Below are 18,071 nucleotides of genomic sequence, written 5' to 3'. Positions count from 1 at the left end.
GATATATTAGATATATTATTAGATAGATATATTAGATATATTATTAGATAGATATATTATATATATTATTAGATAGATATATTAGATATATTATTAGATAGATATATTAGATATATTATTAGATAGATATATTAGATATATATTATTAGATAGATATATTAGATATATTATTAGATAGATATATTAGATATATTATTAGATAGATATATTAGATATATATTGTTAGATAGATATATTAGATATATTATTAGATAGATATATTAGATATATATTGTTAGATAGATATATTAGATATATTATTAGATAGATATATTAGATATATTATTAGATAGATATATTTGATATATTATTAGATAGATATATTAGATATATATTATTAGATAGATATATTAGATATATTATTATATAGATATATTAGATATATATTATTAGATAGATATATTAGATATATATTATTAGATAGATATATTAGATATATATTATTAGATAGATATATTAAATATATTATTAGATAGATATATTAGATATATTATTAGATAGATATATTAGATATATATTATTAGATAGATATATTAGATATATTATTAGATAGATATATTAGATATATTATTAGATAGATATATTAGATATATTATTAGATAGATATATTATATATATATTATTAGATAGATATATTAGATATATTATTAGGTAGATATATTAGATATATTATTAGATAGATATATTATATATATATTATTAGATATATTATTAGATATATTATTAGATAGATATATTATATATATATATATTATTAGATAGAAATATTAGATATATTATTAGATAGATATATTATATATATATATATTATTAGATAGATATATTAGATATATATTATTAGATAGATATATTAGATATATATTATTAGATAGATATATTAGATATATTATTAGATAGATATATTAGATATATATTATTAGATAGATATATTAGATATATATTATTAGATAGATATATTAGATATATATTATTAGATAGATATATTAGATATATTATTAGATAGATATATTAGATATATATTATTAGATAGATATATTAGATATATTATTAGATAGACATATTATATATATATATATATTATTAGATAGATATATTAGATATATATTATTAGATAGATATATTAGATATATTATTAGATAGACATATTATATATATATATATATTATTAGATAGATATATTAGATATATATTATTAGATAGATATATTATATATATATATATATATATATATATATATATATATATATATATATATATATATATTATTATTAGATAGATATATTATATATATATTATTAGATAGATATATTAGATATATTATTAGATGGATATATTATATATATATTATTAGATAGATATATTATATATATATTATTAGATAGATATTATTAGATAGATATATTCTATATATATTATTAGATATATTATTAGATAGATATATTAGATAGATATTATTAGATAGATATATTAGATATATATATATTATTAGATAGATATATTAGATATATATTATTAGATAGATATATTAGATATATATTATTAGATAGATATATTCGATATATATTATTAGATATATTATTAGATAGATATATTAGATCTATTATTAGATAGATATATTATATATATATATATTATTAGATAGATATATTAGATATATTATGATATAGATATATTAGATATATATTATTAGATAGATATATTAGATATATTATTAGATAGATATATTATATATATATTATTAGATAGATATATTAGATATATATTATTAGATAGATATATTAGATATATTTTTAGATAGATATATTAGATATATATTATTAGATAGATATATTAGATATATATTATTAAATAGATATATTAGATATATTATGATATAGATATATTAGATATATATTATTAGATAGATATATTAGATATATTATTAGATATATATATTATATATATAGATATATATATATATATTATTAGATAGATATATTAGATATATATTATTAGATCGATATATTAGATATATTATTAGATAGATATATTAGATATATATTATTAGATAGATATATTAGATATATATTATTAAATAGATATATTAGATATATTATGATATAGATATATTAGATATATATTATTAGATAGATATATTAGATATATTATTAGATATATATATTATATATATAGATATATATATATATATTATTAGATAGATATATTAGATATATATTATTAGATCGATATATTAGATATATTATTAGATAGATATATTAGATATATATTATTAGATAGATATATTAGATGTATTATAAGTAGATATGACGCACTCACTTCCTTTCTCTGCAGACGTGGCGGCACAGAGTGGGGAGCTGGACCTGGATGGTATTGATGATCAGGAGATAGATAAGGTCAGTGATCAGCATGAGGAGCTCCCTCATCAATACCAGATCAGATTATTTCCCATGATGCTTAGCGCCGTCTCCCCGCAGTACATCCTGAACGAGCGCGAGGTTCAGACCAAGACGGCACTTTGGACCAAGCAGAACCAGGACTACCTGAGGGAGCAGAAAGGTGTGTCTGTTTCTCTGGGCGTTTTGCCACCGCAGGAACTTTGTAATAGTTGTAAGAACTTTTGGAGGAACTGTCCCTGTTACTGTGTCTGCACTGCAGATAGGTGGAGGTTCCACTGCAGCTCTGCTTTTAGCTCCTACTCCACAGCAGGGATTAAGGTTCGCAACAAGAGGAACCTTCAGTGAAGTACGTGCACGGCGATTGGTCCAGACGTTAGTGTGCGGTGATTGGTCCCAAAATACCCAATAAAAACAGAAACTATGATGTATCTTTGTCATTTATTTTATTTTCCGTGCGCCCCCAAATCCCTGTGCGCTGTCACGTTGCGAGCCCATTCCTTACGAAAGTCAGAACAAACCTTTAAATGGCGACTTGTCGATGGAACAAGATGAAGATTCAGCAACTGTCTTGATTGTTTCTCTCCTAGGGTTTGTTCAGAAACACATTTCACCGTGGTGATGATGTGAAATCAGTGAAAGTTAAGCAGTAAATACAACACGGAGCTCACGCTGGAAGCCTATTGGCTGAGCTCACTTCAGAGTTCCAGAAGAAAAGCTCTCTCTACAAGAGAGAGACTGTCTCTACAACTGTGCGGTGCCAAAACGCCTACTGTCTTGCCCGCCTGTCTATCTTTCTACCTGTTTGTCTTCCTGTCTGCCTGCCTGTCTCACTGTCTATGGTCTGTCTGTCTAACTACCTGCCTATCTTTCTGTGTTCCAGAGAAGGAAGACAGGATCACGAAAGAGAAGGAGGAAGGGACATACAAAGAGAAGGTCATTTTTTTTCTGATTTGAGATGCATGCTGGGAGATGCTGGGAGATGCTGGGAGATGCTGGGAGATGCTGGGAGATGCTGGGAGATGCTGGGAGATGCTGGGAGATGCTGGGAGATGCTGGGATGCATGTTGGGAGATGCTGGGATGCATGTTGGGAGATGCTGGGATGCATGTTGGGAGATGCTGGGAGATGCTGGGAGATGCTGGGAGATGCTGGGATGCATGTTGGGAGATGCTGGGATGCATGTTGGGAGATGCTGGGAGATGCTGGGAGATGCTGGGAGATGCTGGGATGCATGTTGGGAGATGCTGGGATGCATGTTGGGAGATGCTGGGAGATGCTGGGAGATGCTGGGAGATGCTGGGATGCATGTTGGGAGATGCTGGGAGATGCTGGGAGATGCTGGGAGATGCTGGGATGCATGTTGGGAGATGCTGGGATGCATGTTGGGAGATGCTGGGATGCATGTTGGGAGATGCTGGGATGCATGTTGGGAGATGGTGGGATGCAAGAACTTTTGGAGGAAGATGTTGGAATGCATGGGAGATGTTGGAATGCATGGGAGATGTTGGGATGCATGTTGGGATACATGCTGTGATGCATGCTGGGAGATCTTGAGATCAGATGTTTCCTCTTCAGCCTAAGAAGTGGAACAGGAAGCGCGAGCCCATCCAGGCGTCAAGTGCTGGGGAGGCCATTGAGAAGATGCTGGAGCACAAGAGGATCTCCACCAAGATCAACTACCAGGTCCTAAGGAGCCTCAGCAGCCCGGCTCCGCCCTCCAGCGGCCCAGCTCCGCCCCCCGCTCTTACTTCCTGTCCGGGAGGAAGTGGCAAGGCCCCGCGACGCAGGAAAAACAACCGCAAGAACAACAAGGACCTGGAGGCTACTGCCAGCAAGATGGGAAAAAGGTAGGCTGACAGAACGGCATGATGGGAAAAGCTTTCAGAGGTGACATGTAGTCGTGTGCACACAGAGTCATCTGATTGGTCACAGCAGTGTTTTTAGTTTAGGTCTAAAATGTGGGCGTGGCCTTCTTTTCCAGACTCCGCCCCTTGATATCATCTACACCACAGAAGAAGAGGGTGAAGTCCCAGGTGACAAGACTGTCTGTCTCTCTTTGTGTCTGCCTCTCTCTCTGTATCAAGTATCGAGTTTGAATCCTCGTTGTTTTGTCCTGCAGGTTGGACCTCAAATCGTCACAAAGTCGATTCTGATGAAACAGGCTCCGCCTCCAGACACACAACAGGCTCCGCCTCCAGACACACAAGAGGCCCCGCCTCCTGACACACAACAGGCCTCACCCTGTGGTACAGATGCCCCGCCCCTCAATGCACAGACCCTGCCCCTAGTCTCACTGACTCTGCCCCCAATCTCACAGACTCCACCCCCAGTTCCAGAGACTCCACCCCCCCAGACAACGGATGAGTGTGTGAGTGTTCTCCAGCTGATGGGAGGGAACGGTCAGTACCAACATGTTATTAATCAATAAAGAAAACCTCTACTCTACTCTACCTCTACTCTATTCGACCTATACCTACTCTATTCTACCTCTACTCTACCTCTATTCTACCTCTACTCTACCTCTACTCTATTCTACCTCTATTCTATTCAACCTCTACTCTACTCTATTCTACCTCTACTCTACTCCACCTCTACTCTATTCTACCTGGACTCTACTCGATTCTACCTCTACTCTACTCCACCTCTACTCTACCTCTACTCTATTCGACCTCTACCTACTCTACATCTACTCTATTCTACCTCTACTCTATTCTACCTCTACTCTACTCTACTGTACCTCTACTCTACTCTATTCTACCTCTACTCTACTCCACCTCTACTCTATTCGACCTATACCTACTCTATTCTACCTCTACCCACTCTACTCTACTCTACCTCAACTCTAATCTACCTCTACATCTACTCTACCTCTACTCTACCTCTACTCTATTCTACCTCTACTCTACTCTACCCCTACTCTACTCTACCCCTACTCTACTCTACTCTACCCCTACTCTACCTCTACCCCACCTCTACTCTACTCTACCTCTACTCTACCTCTACTCTATTCTACCTCTACTCTACTCTACCTCTACTCCATTCTACCTCTACTCTACCTGTACTCTACTCTACTCTACCTCAACTCTATTCTATCTCTACTCTATTCTTCCTCTACCTACCTCTACTCTACTCTACCCCTATTCTACCCCTACTCTACCTCTACTCATTCTACCTCTACTCCATTCTACCTCTACTCTATTCTAACCCTACTCTACCTCTACTCTACCTCTACTCTATTCTACCTCTACTCTACTCTACCCCTACTCTACCTCTACTCTACCTCTACTCTATTCTACCTCTACTCTATTCTACCTCTACTCTACTCTATTCTACTCTACTTTGACTCTATTCTACCTCTACCTACTCTACATCTACTCTACCTCTACTCTACATCTACTCTACCTCTACTCTATTCTACCTCTACTCTACATCGACTCTACCTCTACCTACTCTACATCTGGTCTACTCTACTCTACCTCTACTCTACCTCTACTCTACTCTACCTCTACTCTACCTCTACTGTATTCTACCTCTACTCTACTCTACTCCACCTCTACTCTACTCCACCTCTACTCTACTCCACCTCTACTCTATTCTATCTCTACTCTACCTCTACTCTATTCTACCTCTACTCTATTCTACCTCTACCTACTCTACATCTACTCTATTCTACCTCTACTCTACCTCTACTCTACCTCTACTCTATTCTACCTCTACTCTATTCTACCTCTACTCTACTCTATTCTACCTCTACTCTACCTCTACTCTATTCTACCTCTACCTACTCTACCTCTACTCTATTCTACCTCTACTCTATTCTACCTCTACTCTACTCTATTCTACCTCTACTCTACTCCACCTCTATTCTATTCTACCTCTACTCTATTCTACCTCTTCTCTACTCTACCTCTACTCTATTCGACCTCTACCTACTCTACGTCTACTCTATTCTACCTCTACTCTATTCTACCTCTACTCTACTCTACTGTACCGCTACTCTACTCTATTCTACCTCTACTCTACTCTATTCTACCTCTACTCTATTCTACCTCTACTCTACTCCACCTCTACTCTACTCTACCCCAATCTACCTCTACTCTATTCCACCTCTACTCTATTCTACCTCTACTCTATTCTACCTCTACTCTACTCCACCTCTACTCTATTCTACCTCTACTCTATTCGATGTCTACCTCGTCTACATCTACTCTATTTTACCTCTACTCTACTCCACCTCTACTCTGTAGGGAACTGAATCCACTGATTTCTTTATGTTGAAAATATGAATTGATCGTTTCATTTGTTGATATCAAAACTTGAGTAAAATTTGTGTCTGTAATTTGATGTTGATGTTGTAGCACACACACACACACACACTGTGCAGGCCAGTCTGACTGTATGTGTGTGTGTTGCAGAGTACGGCTGTGACACTGAGGAAGAGGAGGATGAAGAGCTCTTCTGAACCAGGACCTTACACAGAATGTATTCACCATCCTGCTGGACTACGAGGCGCTGCTGCAATGCATCATGGGACTTTAACCTCCTGTCAGGTGCATCATGGGACTTCAACTTCCTGTGTGATGCATCATGGGTATTTTGGATCCGTCCTCCATCTCTTTGTCGTTGGACTTCAACAGTGTACGTCCGTCTGTCCCTCTGGTTCTGAGAAGGACTTCCTGTTTTATTCCCTCTCATTCCTTATTTGGATATTTTTTAATAAGATGTAAATACCAACCTGTTATTATACGCTGATGTTCTGTGATATTTCGATGTTTTGTTATAAATGTAATGTCTGTCGCTTCTGAAGATAAAAGAATCTTCTGAATCTGATTTTCAGTTTGGAAAACATATTCATCAAACGGATCAAATGTGATCCAGAACCAGACTGGAAAGAGAAGTTCTGCGCTGTGGGGGAGGAGCCTCGTGGGCGGGGCTTGCAGTAAGGGGAGGGGCCTCGTGGGGCGGGGCTCTCCCTGTGTGTTATGTGCAGAACATAACCTTGAAGGTTAATTTATATTCATTCAGTTAATAATTCAACCCAAGACAACATGAGAACAGGGTTAGAAGCACGTGAAGAAGGACGTGCAGGCTGTTCCAGGCTGTTCCAGGCTGTTTCAAGGGCTTTCAATATGTCCCACCATGTAACAAGGTGTAACAAGGTGTTTCAAGGTGTTCCAGGTGCCTCAAGGTGTTGCAAGGTGTTTCAAGATGTCTCAGGTGTTCCAATGTGTTTCAAGGTGTTTTAGGGTGTTGGGTGCTCCATTGTTCCAGGGTGTCTCAAGGTGTCTCAAGGTCTTCCAGGGTGTAACCTGCTGCAAAGTGCAGATGTCCTTCCCTCCACACAGCTGCTGTCCTTCCACTTTATACTAATTGATGTTCTACAATATGCTTATATGATGTGTTATCTTATATCGGCCTGTCAACTCATAATAATTATGATCAAATACAAGTATGAATATATTAAGAATATAGTGGATTATGTTGGTAAACTAAATAATGTATGTCAGGGACTGGCGCAGCTCTGTGGTAGTGTCATTGTCCCACAGTGGAGCTGGACTTGAACGCACCATGACGCAGGGAATTGTGGGTGTTTTGATCACTGCGCACCACCGCTGCGCAGCGCCCGAGTCGCCGCGACACGACGCGTTCACTACATCTCCCAGAATGCACTGCGCCTGCTAGCTAGCCAGCGGAGCTAAAGGAGCCGCAGCACAAAAAAAGGTAAAATGAGAAACAACAACAACAACAACAGTTTTCCGTGTTTCCGTGTGACTCCCTGCACTGAGTGCTCATTCATGTCAAATTCACAGAGTTTGAATCTGTTCTATTATGCGTTTGTCACAACCATATTTAATGAATTACATCTGTAATCCTGCTAGCCGCTAGGCTAAGAGCTTGTTTTGTTTACATCTCTTTATAAAATGTGAATGAATCCTTTTCATTTATTGACCCTGTGCTGTCAGCCGCTGCACATACTACAGAGTACTTGCTGCGTTGCATGTAGGACAGAGTACTTGCTGCGTTGCATGTAGGACAGAGTACTTGCTGCGTTGCATGTAGGACAGAGTACTTGCTGCGTTGCATGTAGGACAGAGTACTTGTTGCGTTGCATGTAGGACAGAGTACTTGCTGTGTTGCATGTAGGACAGAGTACTTGCTGCGTTGCATGTAGGACAGAGTACTTGCTGCGTTGCATGTAGGACAGAGTACTTGTTGCGTTGCATGTAGGACAGAGTACTTGTTGCGTTGCATGTAGGACAGAGTACTTGCTGCGTTGCATGTAGGACAGAGTGAGTTGAACTTGTCAAGCTACAATGAAACTCTTTATTCATCTTTAATCATCAACAACTGCTGCAACAACTGTGTCGTGTGAGGAGCAGAGCACACAAGCAGCAGCCCCTCTGTGGACGAGCATCTGACCATGTTTGGCTCTAGAAACAACTGATCACTACTCCAAGAGGGAGAAGCACCACGGGTGAGACAAACAAACAGAGAAGCAAACAACATTCACACTAAAACATCAACACTGGACAACAACATGTTTTAAAAACAGTGAATCAGCTCCAGGAAAAGTGCAACTACAACTGGTCACGTGGCCTCTTCCTGTCATAGTTATGACAGTAAATGAGGGAGAAAAGGAGAGGGATGCAACCAGGAGGGTGTGTGTGTGTGTGTGTGTGTGTGTGTGTGTGTGTGTGTGTGTGTGTGTGTGTGTGTGTGTGTGTGTGTGTGTGTGTGTGTGTGTGTGTGTGTGTGTGTTACTTGTCCCTGTTGCTTGTGGTGTATTAGGTCAGTATTACATCGTAGCCTCCAAGAAGCAGAAAAGGCCCCGAAACCACCTCTGAGTCCCTCAGCCGTACAGACCCCCCGGGCCCCCAGAGAAGCTGGGAGCCCGCGGAGCATAACCCAGTTCCAGAGAGCGGGAGGAGGCCCTGCACCCCTGACACGGAGCCAAACAACCCACCCCCACCTGCAGGCACAAGACGCAGCTGCAGGCGTAGAACCACGGGCCCAGAGCCAGGTCCCACGCCGCCAGACCCACACCCCACCAGAACCGCACAGCCCCCATGTCCACCACACCCACCAACGCCCACCAAAGCCCCGCGCAAAGGCGAGGCTCACCCTACCGCAACCGGCCACACGTCTCATCCAGTGGTCGCCCCCCCCCCGGCCAACCACACCCCCACACCGTCCCAGCAGCACCCTCCACCCTGGAAGCCCCGGTGCTCAGTGTGCGCTGTTGGTAAATGCAGTTAAAATTGCGGGGCCTGGGGTTGCGAGTCCTTCAAGCAAGTGGAACCCGAATCCCTCGTACCCTCCCGCCCCGCAGACCCTGCTCTGCTGCAGTGTTGTTCTGAGTACCATGGATGTGTGTTTTATGTGTTGTGAGTTCATATGAGAGGTATTAAATACATGAATGATGACGATTCATGTTTCTGTTCAATACTGCTTTTACCTCAGTTTTACTTATTTGCTACACCAGTATATTTGCTCATAATAATACTGCATACTAAAAGTACTTTACCAGTTAGCACATTGCTACTTCCGGTTAGCCTCTCTTTATAGTCTACTGTACATGGAGTTTATTTTTATTTCATTAAATGTTGTGTAACCTCTTATCCCACCTGACAGTAGCTGTACAGGAAGTCAGCGCTGACCCGTCACCTGTTCCAGATGCAGAAGAGTAAAGCTGATGAAGAGGAGTACTGGAACAGCTCCAAGTTCAGAGCCTTCACCTTCGACGATGAAGACGATGAGTTCACCAGGGTGAGCAGAAGCACAAGGTCTCCAGGCTCCGTCAGAGGGAAGGACTAACCCGTCTCCTGTCTGCCTTCCTCCTGCTGCAGCTCAAGGAGTCCAAGAGGGCGGTGAACAGCATCCGCAGCCTGGTGGAGGAGGAGGAGGAGGATGAAGAGGAGGTGGAGAAGGTCAGCTGGAGCGGCGAGCCCGTCGGAAGTGAGAGGAGTTTTGATTCCTTGTAGCGGTGCAGGTGGAGCGTTGCTCGGAGCCTTCAGCAGGTTGTGCTGTGCTTGGCAGGTATCTCCTGGTCGGTGAAAGAAACGGCCTCCAGCCTCCGAGCAGCAGGGGGCGCCAGGGAGCCCGGCTTCCCCAAGATCAACACCACGCCCGCACTGCCCAGGAGCAACTCGGGATACTCCATCAGCTCCTTGTTTAAAGGTGCTGCTACTGTCAAGTAGAACCTCCCCAGCAGCAGGACCATCTCCTGGTTGTCCTGCTGGTTCAGGGAGGAGACACTGAACTTCTCCTCTTTTCTGCAGGAAAACCCAAAGCTGGAAGCTTCCAGTCCATGTCAGACGGTCAGTAGGGGGGTTCCTTGTTGATCCTTGTTGACCTTTGTTGATCCTTGTTGATCCAGCTGTGGTTTCTGGTTTCCCAGGCTTCAGTGACGCGTCAGGCAGAAGCTTTGCTCCTGAGCTGAGGAAACCAAAGTGTGAATACAAGGTGAAGGATCCTCAGTGCTCACAGAGCTGTTTCAACCGTGTATTTCGACTGTGTTTTGACTGTGTTTCGTCTGTGTGTTTCGACTGTTTCCACTGTGTTTCCACTGTGTTTCCACTGTATTTCGACTGTGTATTTCCACTGTATTTTGACTGTTTCCACTGTGTTTCCACTGTGTTTTCACTGTTTCGACTGTATTTAGACTGTTTCCACTGTTTCAACTGTGTGTTTCGACTGTGTGTTTCCACTGTGTTTCCACTGTATTTCGACTGTTTTGACTGTGTTTTGACTGTTTCGTCTGTGTGTTTGTCTGTGTGTTTCGACTGTGTGTTTAGACTGTGTTTCAACTGTATTTCGACTGTGTTTCCACTGTGTTTCGACTGTATTTCCACTGTGTATTTCGACTGTTTCGACTGTGTTTTTAGACTGTTTCGACTGTGTGTTTCCACTGTGTATTTCGACTGTTTCGACTGTGTATTTCGACTGTTTCGACTGTGTGTTTCGACTGTGTGTTTCGACTGTGTTTCAACTGTTTGTAGTGTCCTCTAACTGTGGTTTGTGGCGGTGCAGGACTACTCCGGGGACTGGTCGCCAGAGGAGACCGTTAAGAGGATGCAGCAGGGAAAGGTCTGGACCTGTTCTCCTCCCAGATAGAACCTCTAACACACCTGGTCACCACCAGACCATGTGCTGTGCAGGGTGACATGTAGTGACATCACACACCAGGAGAGAGAGACTGGAGAGAGGGTTAGATACTAGGAGGGAGCATCCTGTCCAGGTACCAGTAATTAAGTGTGTGTGTGTGTGTGTGTGTGTGTGTGTGTGTGTGTGTGTGTGTGTGTGTGTGTGTGTGTGTGTGTGTGTGTGTGTGTGTGTGTGTGTGTGTGTGTGTGTTTAGGAGGTGTCTCTGGAGAGGTTCCGTGCGCTGCAGGACAAGCTGCTGCTGCTGGATCAGGCCGTAGGCGGCCATGATGGAAATGTCATCACAGCCGTATGCCACACCGCGGCATATTTACAATCAATAGTAGTAAATAATCCTAATCAATCATAACATTGAGTAAAGTGGTAGTTATTATGTTTTTTTTCTGTTTATTTCAGGTTTTAATCTATTTGAAAAAGTCTTTATGTCAAGGTAAGACAGGTTTTAGGTTACATTATATGTTATTATTGTTATTATTATTATATTACAATATTGTATTATATTATGTTACTTTATGCATTATTAGGCGTGAAGCTTCTTCTGGATTCAGAAGAAGGGCCGGGCCTGTTCCTCCATGTTGGGGCGGGGCCTGTTCCTCCATGTTGGGGCGGGGCCTGTTCCTCCATAGAGGAATTGTAATAGAAAAATATTAGGCAGATTAAAATGTCCTACCTGCTGCAGGTGACCTCTTGGGGGCGCTGTGTTTCCTCCCCAGACGTTCTGTTTCGGAAGCTTGTTTCCAGGGAAACTGCCCTGAGACACTATGTCCACTTCCTGAAGGAGGCGGGGCAACGCAGGGTCCTGCTGGAGCTCTACAGGTCAGTATCTCAGCATGAGGTAGAGGAAGGTGGAGGAGAACCTCCATCATGAGGTAGAGGAGATCCTTCATAAGGGTAGAGGAGAACATCATAGTGGTGAGGAGAACCTTCATTATACAGTAGGTTTGAGGAGAACCTTCATCATAGTGGAGAGGAGAACCTTCATCATGAGGTAGAGGAGAACCTTCATGAGGTAGAGGAGAACATCATAGTGGAGAGGAGAACCTTCATCATGGGGTAGAGGAGAACATAGTGGAGACGAGAACCTTGATAGTGGAGAGGAGAATCTTCATCATGAGGTAGAGGAGAACCTTCATCATGGGGTAGAGGAGAACCTTCATGAGGTAGAGGAGAACCTTCATTATAGTAGAGAGGAGAACCTTCATCATAGTGGAGAGGAGAACCTTCATCATGAGGTAGAGGGAAAACCTTCATCATAGGGTGGAGGAGGTGGTTCTTCATGAAGTAGGAGAGTAAATGATTGAGACGTAGAACCTGAAGCTGCTGTTGTGTTTGTGCAGGACGCTGGGCAAGATGGAGGAGGCAGCGGTACGTGATGTCATACAGAGCATGATAATGTCAATCAGGAGGTAAAGAGATTATGTAGATAATGTAGATGATGAGGTAAAGAGAAGGCTCAGCAGGTAAAGAGAGCGTGTAGATTATGGGATGAGTAGATAATGGAGTAATACATCATGTGTCCCTCGGCAGCTTCTTCAGTATAAAGAACATCTGAAAATGAAAGATGAAAACAGCAAGAGAGACTTCCTGAAGACCTGTCTGAAGTACGTCCTACTACTGCTGAAACTACTGCTACCACTAATACTACTACTCGTACCATTACTACTACTCTCAGTGTAACAAGTCTCTGGTGTTGCAGCCTTCCCTTCCCTCCTGATGACAGCGTTCACATCCAGGACCACTTTACTCTGCTGGAGAGACAGATCATCATAGTGGTAAGACACCTGTCTGTCTCTCTGTCTGTCTGTTTGGAACCTGACCAGTGGGCGTAGATCTGCAGGTGCAGTTCCATGTAGAACCAGGGTGTCGGGGCTCAGCTCCTCCACTTGTACGGACGTTGTGTCGTCGCCTGTCAACTGGGCCCGCGTCGCGATCGTTGTTGTTTTGGGACTCGGGTGGGGGTTTGTAAATAGAAAGAAGCTTCTGAACGTCATCCGCGAGTCACGCTTTTATCTGCTCCCTTTTCTTTTCCCTTTTCGAACCCGCCTCCCGGCAGCAAGCTGGAGAGCTCAACCAATCTGAGTATGTGAAGCGATGTTGATATTTGGGAGCTGTGGTCGTCAGCTCCTCTGTTGGTGCTCCCGTTCCGTACAAGCCCCTCGTTACGTAGCTCCGCAGACACGTTCAGTTTGTTCTTTGCAGAAGAATAGACCAGGCTCTAGGGAGTGACGTGAGGTGGTTTGGGTTAACGCTCGAGGGCACTGCTGCGTTCTTGATGTTTATCATGGTACGGAACGGTGTTTCCAGGCCAACGACCGGCAGCTGGAGAGCGGGGGGCAGGTGGAGGTCATCAGCAAGTGTCCCAGAAAGGCCTCCATCCTGCACATGCCCCTCATCACCACCCTGTACTACTGCTGCGTCTACCACTATGCTGAGCCCGAGGTACACACTGCACTACTGACACTATATACTGCTACAGTGCACACGCTAGATGGTGTCCCCTGGACTCCCTGTCTGTCTCTGTGTCTGTCTGACCAGCTGTCTTTCTCTCATAGGGAACCTACAGTAGTCCAAGCAACATTCGCAAGACATTCAGGGTAAGTTCCACTTGTATTTGCGTTTACATGTACAAGGTAAGTGATCACTCAAAATATTAGGGTGTCTGGAGCCGTCCAGAACGCCCGGGCACCAGAAGGTACCAGGCGGTCGAGAACGCCCGGCCACCAGAAGGTACCAGGCGGCCCAGGTGCTTAGAACGCACAAGCATCAGGAGGTATCGGATTCAAGCTGCGATTAGTGGAGGGGGAGACATGACTTCCTGTTTCTGGACCTCGCTGGTGCCTCTGGACCTGCCCCCAAATCTTTTCTCTAGACAGACTCTGACAGAGTTTTTCCAAATGCTCTTTCCAGATCTGGTCAGTACTTTCTGTTTGCTCTGTCTTCCAGCTCTCGGAGCGTCAGTACTTCCTGACGGCTCTGGACGCCCGCTCCAAGCTCAAGTCCTGGAGCGACTTGGACCAGTTGATGACCAGTAAAAACTGGTTGGGTCAGACCAGGAGGAAGAGTCCGGTGGCCTTCAGCAGAGTGGTGGACATCCTGCACAAGAACAACGCCCCCAGCCAGGTAGGACAAGACCAGGTCAGAGCAGATCACAGAAGCGTAATATGAGAAAAGTGAAGGGTAACATCACCCTCTATGAAGGTCAGGAAAGAGAAGCCACGAGAAGGTCAAATTGTCAAATTCTATTTTGTAAAATACTCAGAATGTTTTAATACTTAGTCTGACGCTACAAAAGTGAAAGTGTCTGTAAAGTTAAATGTGTTTACAGAGGTGAAAGGTCAGCTTTAGATCCTCCCAATGGATCAGCTTTTCGTTGCCACTTGCACAACTCTTCTGGAAACAAATTCATCTGCAGAAGACTTGACCAGGGACAAAATTACATTTACATTTACATTTAGTCATTTAGCAGACGCTTTTATCCAAAGCGACTTACAAAGGAGAATAACATTTAAGCTACATTGTGACATTAGTGTAACAATAAATAAATACTGCTAAGTAGTGCTAAGTAATTGTAAGTTAGGAGAGGAGGTACTCTCTGAAGAGCTGGGTCTTCAAGTGCTTCTTAAAGACAGAGAGGGAGCTCGTTCTACCAACGTGGAACTACAAATGAGAATAACCTGGATCGTCGTAGTTGTGCAGCCGGCAGAGCCAGGCAACGCTCATTTGATGAGCGCAGCATCCGGGGGGTAACATGTGCTCTTACAAGAGCATTTAAGTAGGTGGGAGCATTCCCAACAATCACTCTGTAGGCCAGCATCAGAGACTTGAACTTGATGCGGGCGGCTACAGGTAACCAGTGGAGCTCGATGAGCAGCGGAGTGACATGTGCCCTCTTTGGCTGGTTGAACACCAGTCGCGCCGCCGCATTCTGTATCATCTGCAGTGGCTTCACCGCACAGGCCTCAAGCCTGTTAAGAGGGCGTTGCAGTAGTCGAGACGGGACATCACCAAGGTTTGTACCAGCAGTTGAGTGGCATATTGGCTCAGGTACGGCCTGACTTTTCGGATGTTGAATAGTGCGAAGCGGCAGGACCGGGAGACGGCAGCAACATGGTCGAGAATGTCAGTTGGTCTTATGACACCTAGATTTCTTGCGGCCTTGGTGGGAGCAAGAGATAAAGAGTCAATTTTGATATCAATGTTGTGATAAATACCTTGTTTTGCCGGGAAGACCAGCAGTTCCGTTTTTGCCAGATTTAGTTGAAGATGATAATCCTTCATCCATGTGGATATGTCAGCGAGACAATCCGAGATCCGCGTCGAGACAGTAGGGTCGTCTGGCGGGAAGGACAGATAGAGTTGAGTATCATCCGCATAGCAGTGATATGAAAAGCCACGTGAGCGGATGATGGGGCCCAGTGAGGTGGTGTATATGGCAAAGAGGAGGGGTCCCAGCACCGAGCCTTGGGGCCCCCCTGTGGTGAGGTGGTGAGGCACAGACAGCTGGCCTCGCCATGTCACACTGAACGAACGCCCAGTGAGGTAAGATTGGAACCAGGAAAGTGCACTGCCCGTTATGCCCATACTTGAGAGTATGCTGTGGTTGACAGCGTCAAAAGCAGCTGATAATCCAGCAGAATGAGAACCGATCACAAAATATTGTGATAATTATCGTTATGGTTTTATGGGCCAGCACAACCCCCTGTTCCCCCAGGTCCTGCAGCTCTACCTCCCCCTGGTGGAAGACTCGGAACTCAAACTCTCTTTGGCTCAGAAGTTAAAGTGTCACGACGTCGTCATTGATGTGAGAAATAGAAACATTTAAAAACAACTTTTACCAAATAACCTTTAGATGACATCATTGTATTGAATTTCAGTTCACGTGTGTGTACGTCTGTGTGTGTGTGTGTGTGTGTGTCAGATCTACAAAGACCTGAAGGACCGTCAGCAGTTGCTAGGATACCAGAGGAAGATGGAGCGAGGATCGGCGGAGGAGAAGAAGATAGAGGAGCTGATCAGCAGCTCGGTGAGTACGGGGAGGGTGAACTCCAGGAGGTTTTGGGATTCCAGGTCGTCCTTGAAGAGTTGAGCTGTAGCCCCTCCAGTGGCAGGTACAGGAGCCCGACCACAAATAAACACCAGAATATAGAAGAGGAAAGGCACCTGATCAGGTGCTTGAATTCCAAGTGACACGTGGGGATGAAGGGAGCCGTGCACCCGTGACGACCTCCACCTGCACCTCCCAGGGTCTCGCTTGTTTGTCCTTCAATCATTTGCAGCGGCGGCTCGGAGGCCACGCCCCTTTTTACCAAATTTTCTCGTTTCTCTTTTTCGCAGCAAATCCGCTGGAAAAACTGACGTCGTCATGGAAACAATGACATCATCATCCAGAAGGATTAAATTAACCTGGAAACCATCATCACACCACAAATCCAGTAGAACCCCGTGAGATGCAGTACTTCTACTCTACTACTACCTTCCTTCTACTCTGCTTCTACTCAACTACTATTCTGCTTCTAATCTGCTTCCACTCTACTACTGTTGTACTTCTACTATACTACTACTCTACTTCTCTACTTCCAGTCTACTTCTACTCTACTACTGCTGTACTTCTACTCAACTACTACTCTACTTCTACTCAACTACTACTCTGCTTATTACTACTCTGCTTCTACTATGCTTCTACTCTACTACTGCTGTACTTCTACTCTACTACTACTGTGCTCCTACTCTACTACTGCTGTACTTCTACTCTACTACTACTGTGCTTCTACTCTACTACTACTACTCTACTTCTCGTCTACTTCTACTCTACTACTGCTGTACTTCTACTCAACTACTACTCTGCTTCTACTCTACTTTTACTCAACTACTACTCTGCTTCTACTCTTCTACTGCTGTACTTCTACTCTACTACTACTCTGCTTCTACTCCCACTCTGCTTCTACTCTACTTCCACTCTACTACTGCTGCACTACTCTGCTTCTACTCTACTTCTACTCTACTCCTACTCTACTTCTACTCTACTACTGCTGTACTACTCTACTACTACTCTACTACTACTCTGCACCGTGAAGTATAAAGTGTGAATGTTCCTATAAATAAAAGGATAAAGTTTGATTTCAATCAGTGAATCATTAAAACAGACAATGAGTTGATTTTGTCGACACTTTGACTTTTTGAAGAACATGATGTCATACATTCGTTACATCACATCAAGTTATAACATCGTGTTATGATGTAAAATAGTGAAGAACATGAAGCTTCAGATGTTGATTGAAGTAATGTTTTGAATGGAGGTCGTGGGATCTGAATAACTTGGAAACATGTTTGTTCTGTTTGCATTTTGATAAATATTTTTTTGAATTATTTGAAATGTTTTGTTTTCTCAATAAAATCATTTTGTTTTTTATTTGTTTTCAGTCGCATTCAATAATAAATAATCCTGTTATTGTGTGTAGTTGTTTTATACAATTT

At 42.6% G+C, this 18,071-nt stretch overlaps 2 protein-coding genes across 3 annotated transcripts in view; both read left to right on the top strand.

Moving 5' to 3' along the window:
- Positions 1-7,249, top strand: part of brf1b (BRF1 general transcription factor IIIB subunit b) — a 37,681-nt gene extending 30,432 nt beyond the window's left edge. Inside the window, exons 13-19 of the mRNA XM_080024396.1 lie at positions 2,371-2,432; positions 2,514-2,595; positions 3,316-3,368; positions 4,011-4,282; positions 4,417-4,468; positions 4,555-4,834; positions 6,851-7,249. Of these exons, the coding sequence (XP_079880522.1) occupies positions 2,371-2,432; positions 2,514-2,595; positions 3,316-3,368; positions 4,011-4,282; positions 4,417-4,468; positions 4,555-4,834; positions 6,851-6,897 (848 nt within the window). The 3' untranslated portion in view covers positions 6,898-7,249. The remainder of the gene's footprint in view (positions 1-2,370; positions 2,433-2,513; positions 2,596-3,315; positions 3,369-4,010; positions 4,283-4,416; positions 4,469-4,554; positions 4,835-6,850) is intronic.
- Positions 7,250-8,111: 862 nt separating this feature from the next.
- Positions 8,112-17,963, top strand: vipas39 (VPS33B interacting protein, apical-basolateral polarity regulator, spe-39 homolog). 2 transcript variants are annotated; one of them, XM_080024191.1, is made up of 20 exons: positions 8,112-8,156; positions 8,816-8,910; positions 10,068-10,202; positions 10,283-10,391; positions 10,473-10,613; positions 10,715-10,753; positions 10,834-10,898; positions 11,466-11,522; positions 11,794-11,886; positions 11,994-12,027; positions 12,311-12,413; positions 12,935-12,962; positions 13,125-13,198; positions 13,294-13,369; positions 13,902-14,036; positions 14,150-14,191; positions 14,541-14,717; positions 16,309-16,398; positions 16,516-16,620; positions 16,932-17,963. In XM_080024191.1, the coding sequence occupies exons 3-20, from the start codon at positions 10,110-10,112 to the stop codon at positions 16,950-16,952; spliced, it is 1,482 nt and encodes a 493-aa protein (XP_079880317.1). In that variant the 5' UTR covers positions 8,112-8,156; positions 8,816-8,910; positions 10,068-10,109; the 3' UTR covers positions 16,953-17,963. The 2 variants fall into 2 exon arrangements, with proteins under 2 accessions (XP_079880317.1, XP_079880316.1); XM_080024190.1 differs by having other exon boundaries at positions 14,505-14,717.
- Positions 17,964-18,071: the final 108 nt, after the last annotated feature.

This window comes from Zeus faber, assembly GCF_960531495.2.
Source record: "Zeus faber genome assembly, chromosome: 2".
In the NCBI taxonomy this organism is placed as follows: domain Eukaryota; kingdom Metazoa; phylum Chordata; class Actinopteri; order Zeiformes; family Zeidae; genus Zeus; species Zeus faber.
Note: the sequence above shows the minus strand (reverse complement) of the source record. Positions and strands in the feature narration are given on the sequence as shown.

What these genes read in the sequence shown, in the direction of transcription:
- vipas39 (XM_080024190.1), top strand. Translation starts at nt 10,110, where the DNA reads ATGCAGAAGAGTAAAGCTGATGAAGAGGAGTACTGGAACAGCTCCAAG. An exon ending in GTCCTGCTGGAGCTCTACAG is followed by an intron (nt 12,414 to 12,934) that starts GTCAGTATCTCA and finishes GTGTTTGTGCAG; the next exon opens with GACGCTGGGCAAGATGGAGG. An exon ending in TTCCTGAAGACCTGTCTGAA is followed by an intron (nt 13,199 to 13,293) that starts GTACGTCCTACT and finishes CTGGTGTTGCAG; the next exon opens with CCTTCCCTTCCCTCCTGATG.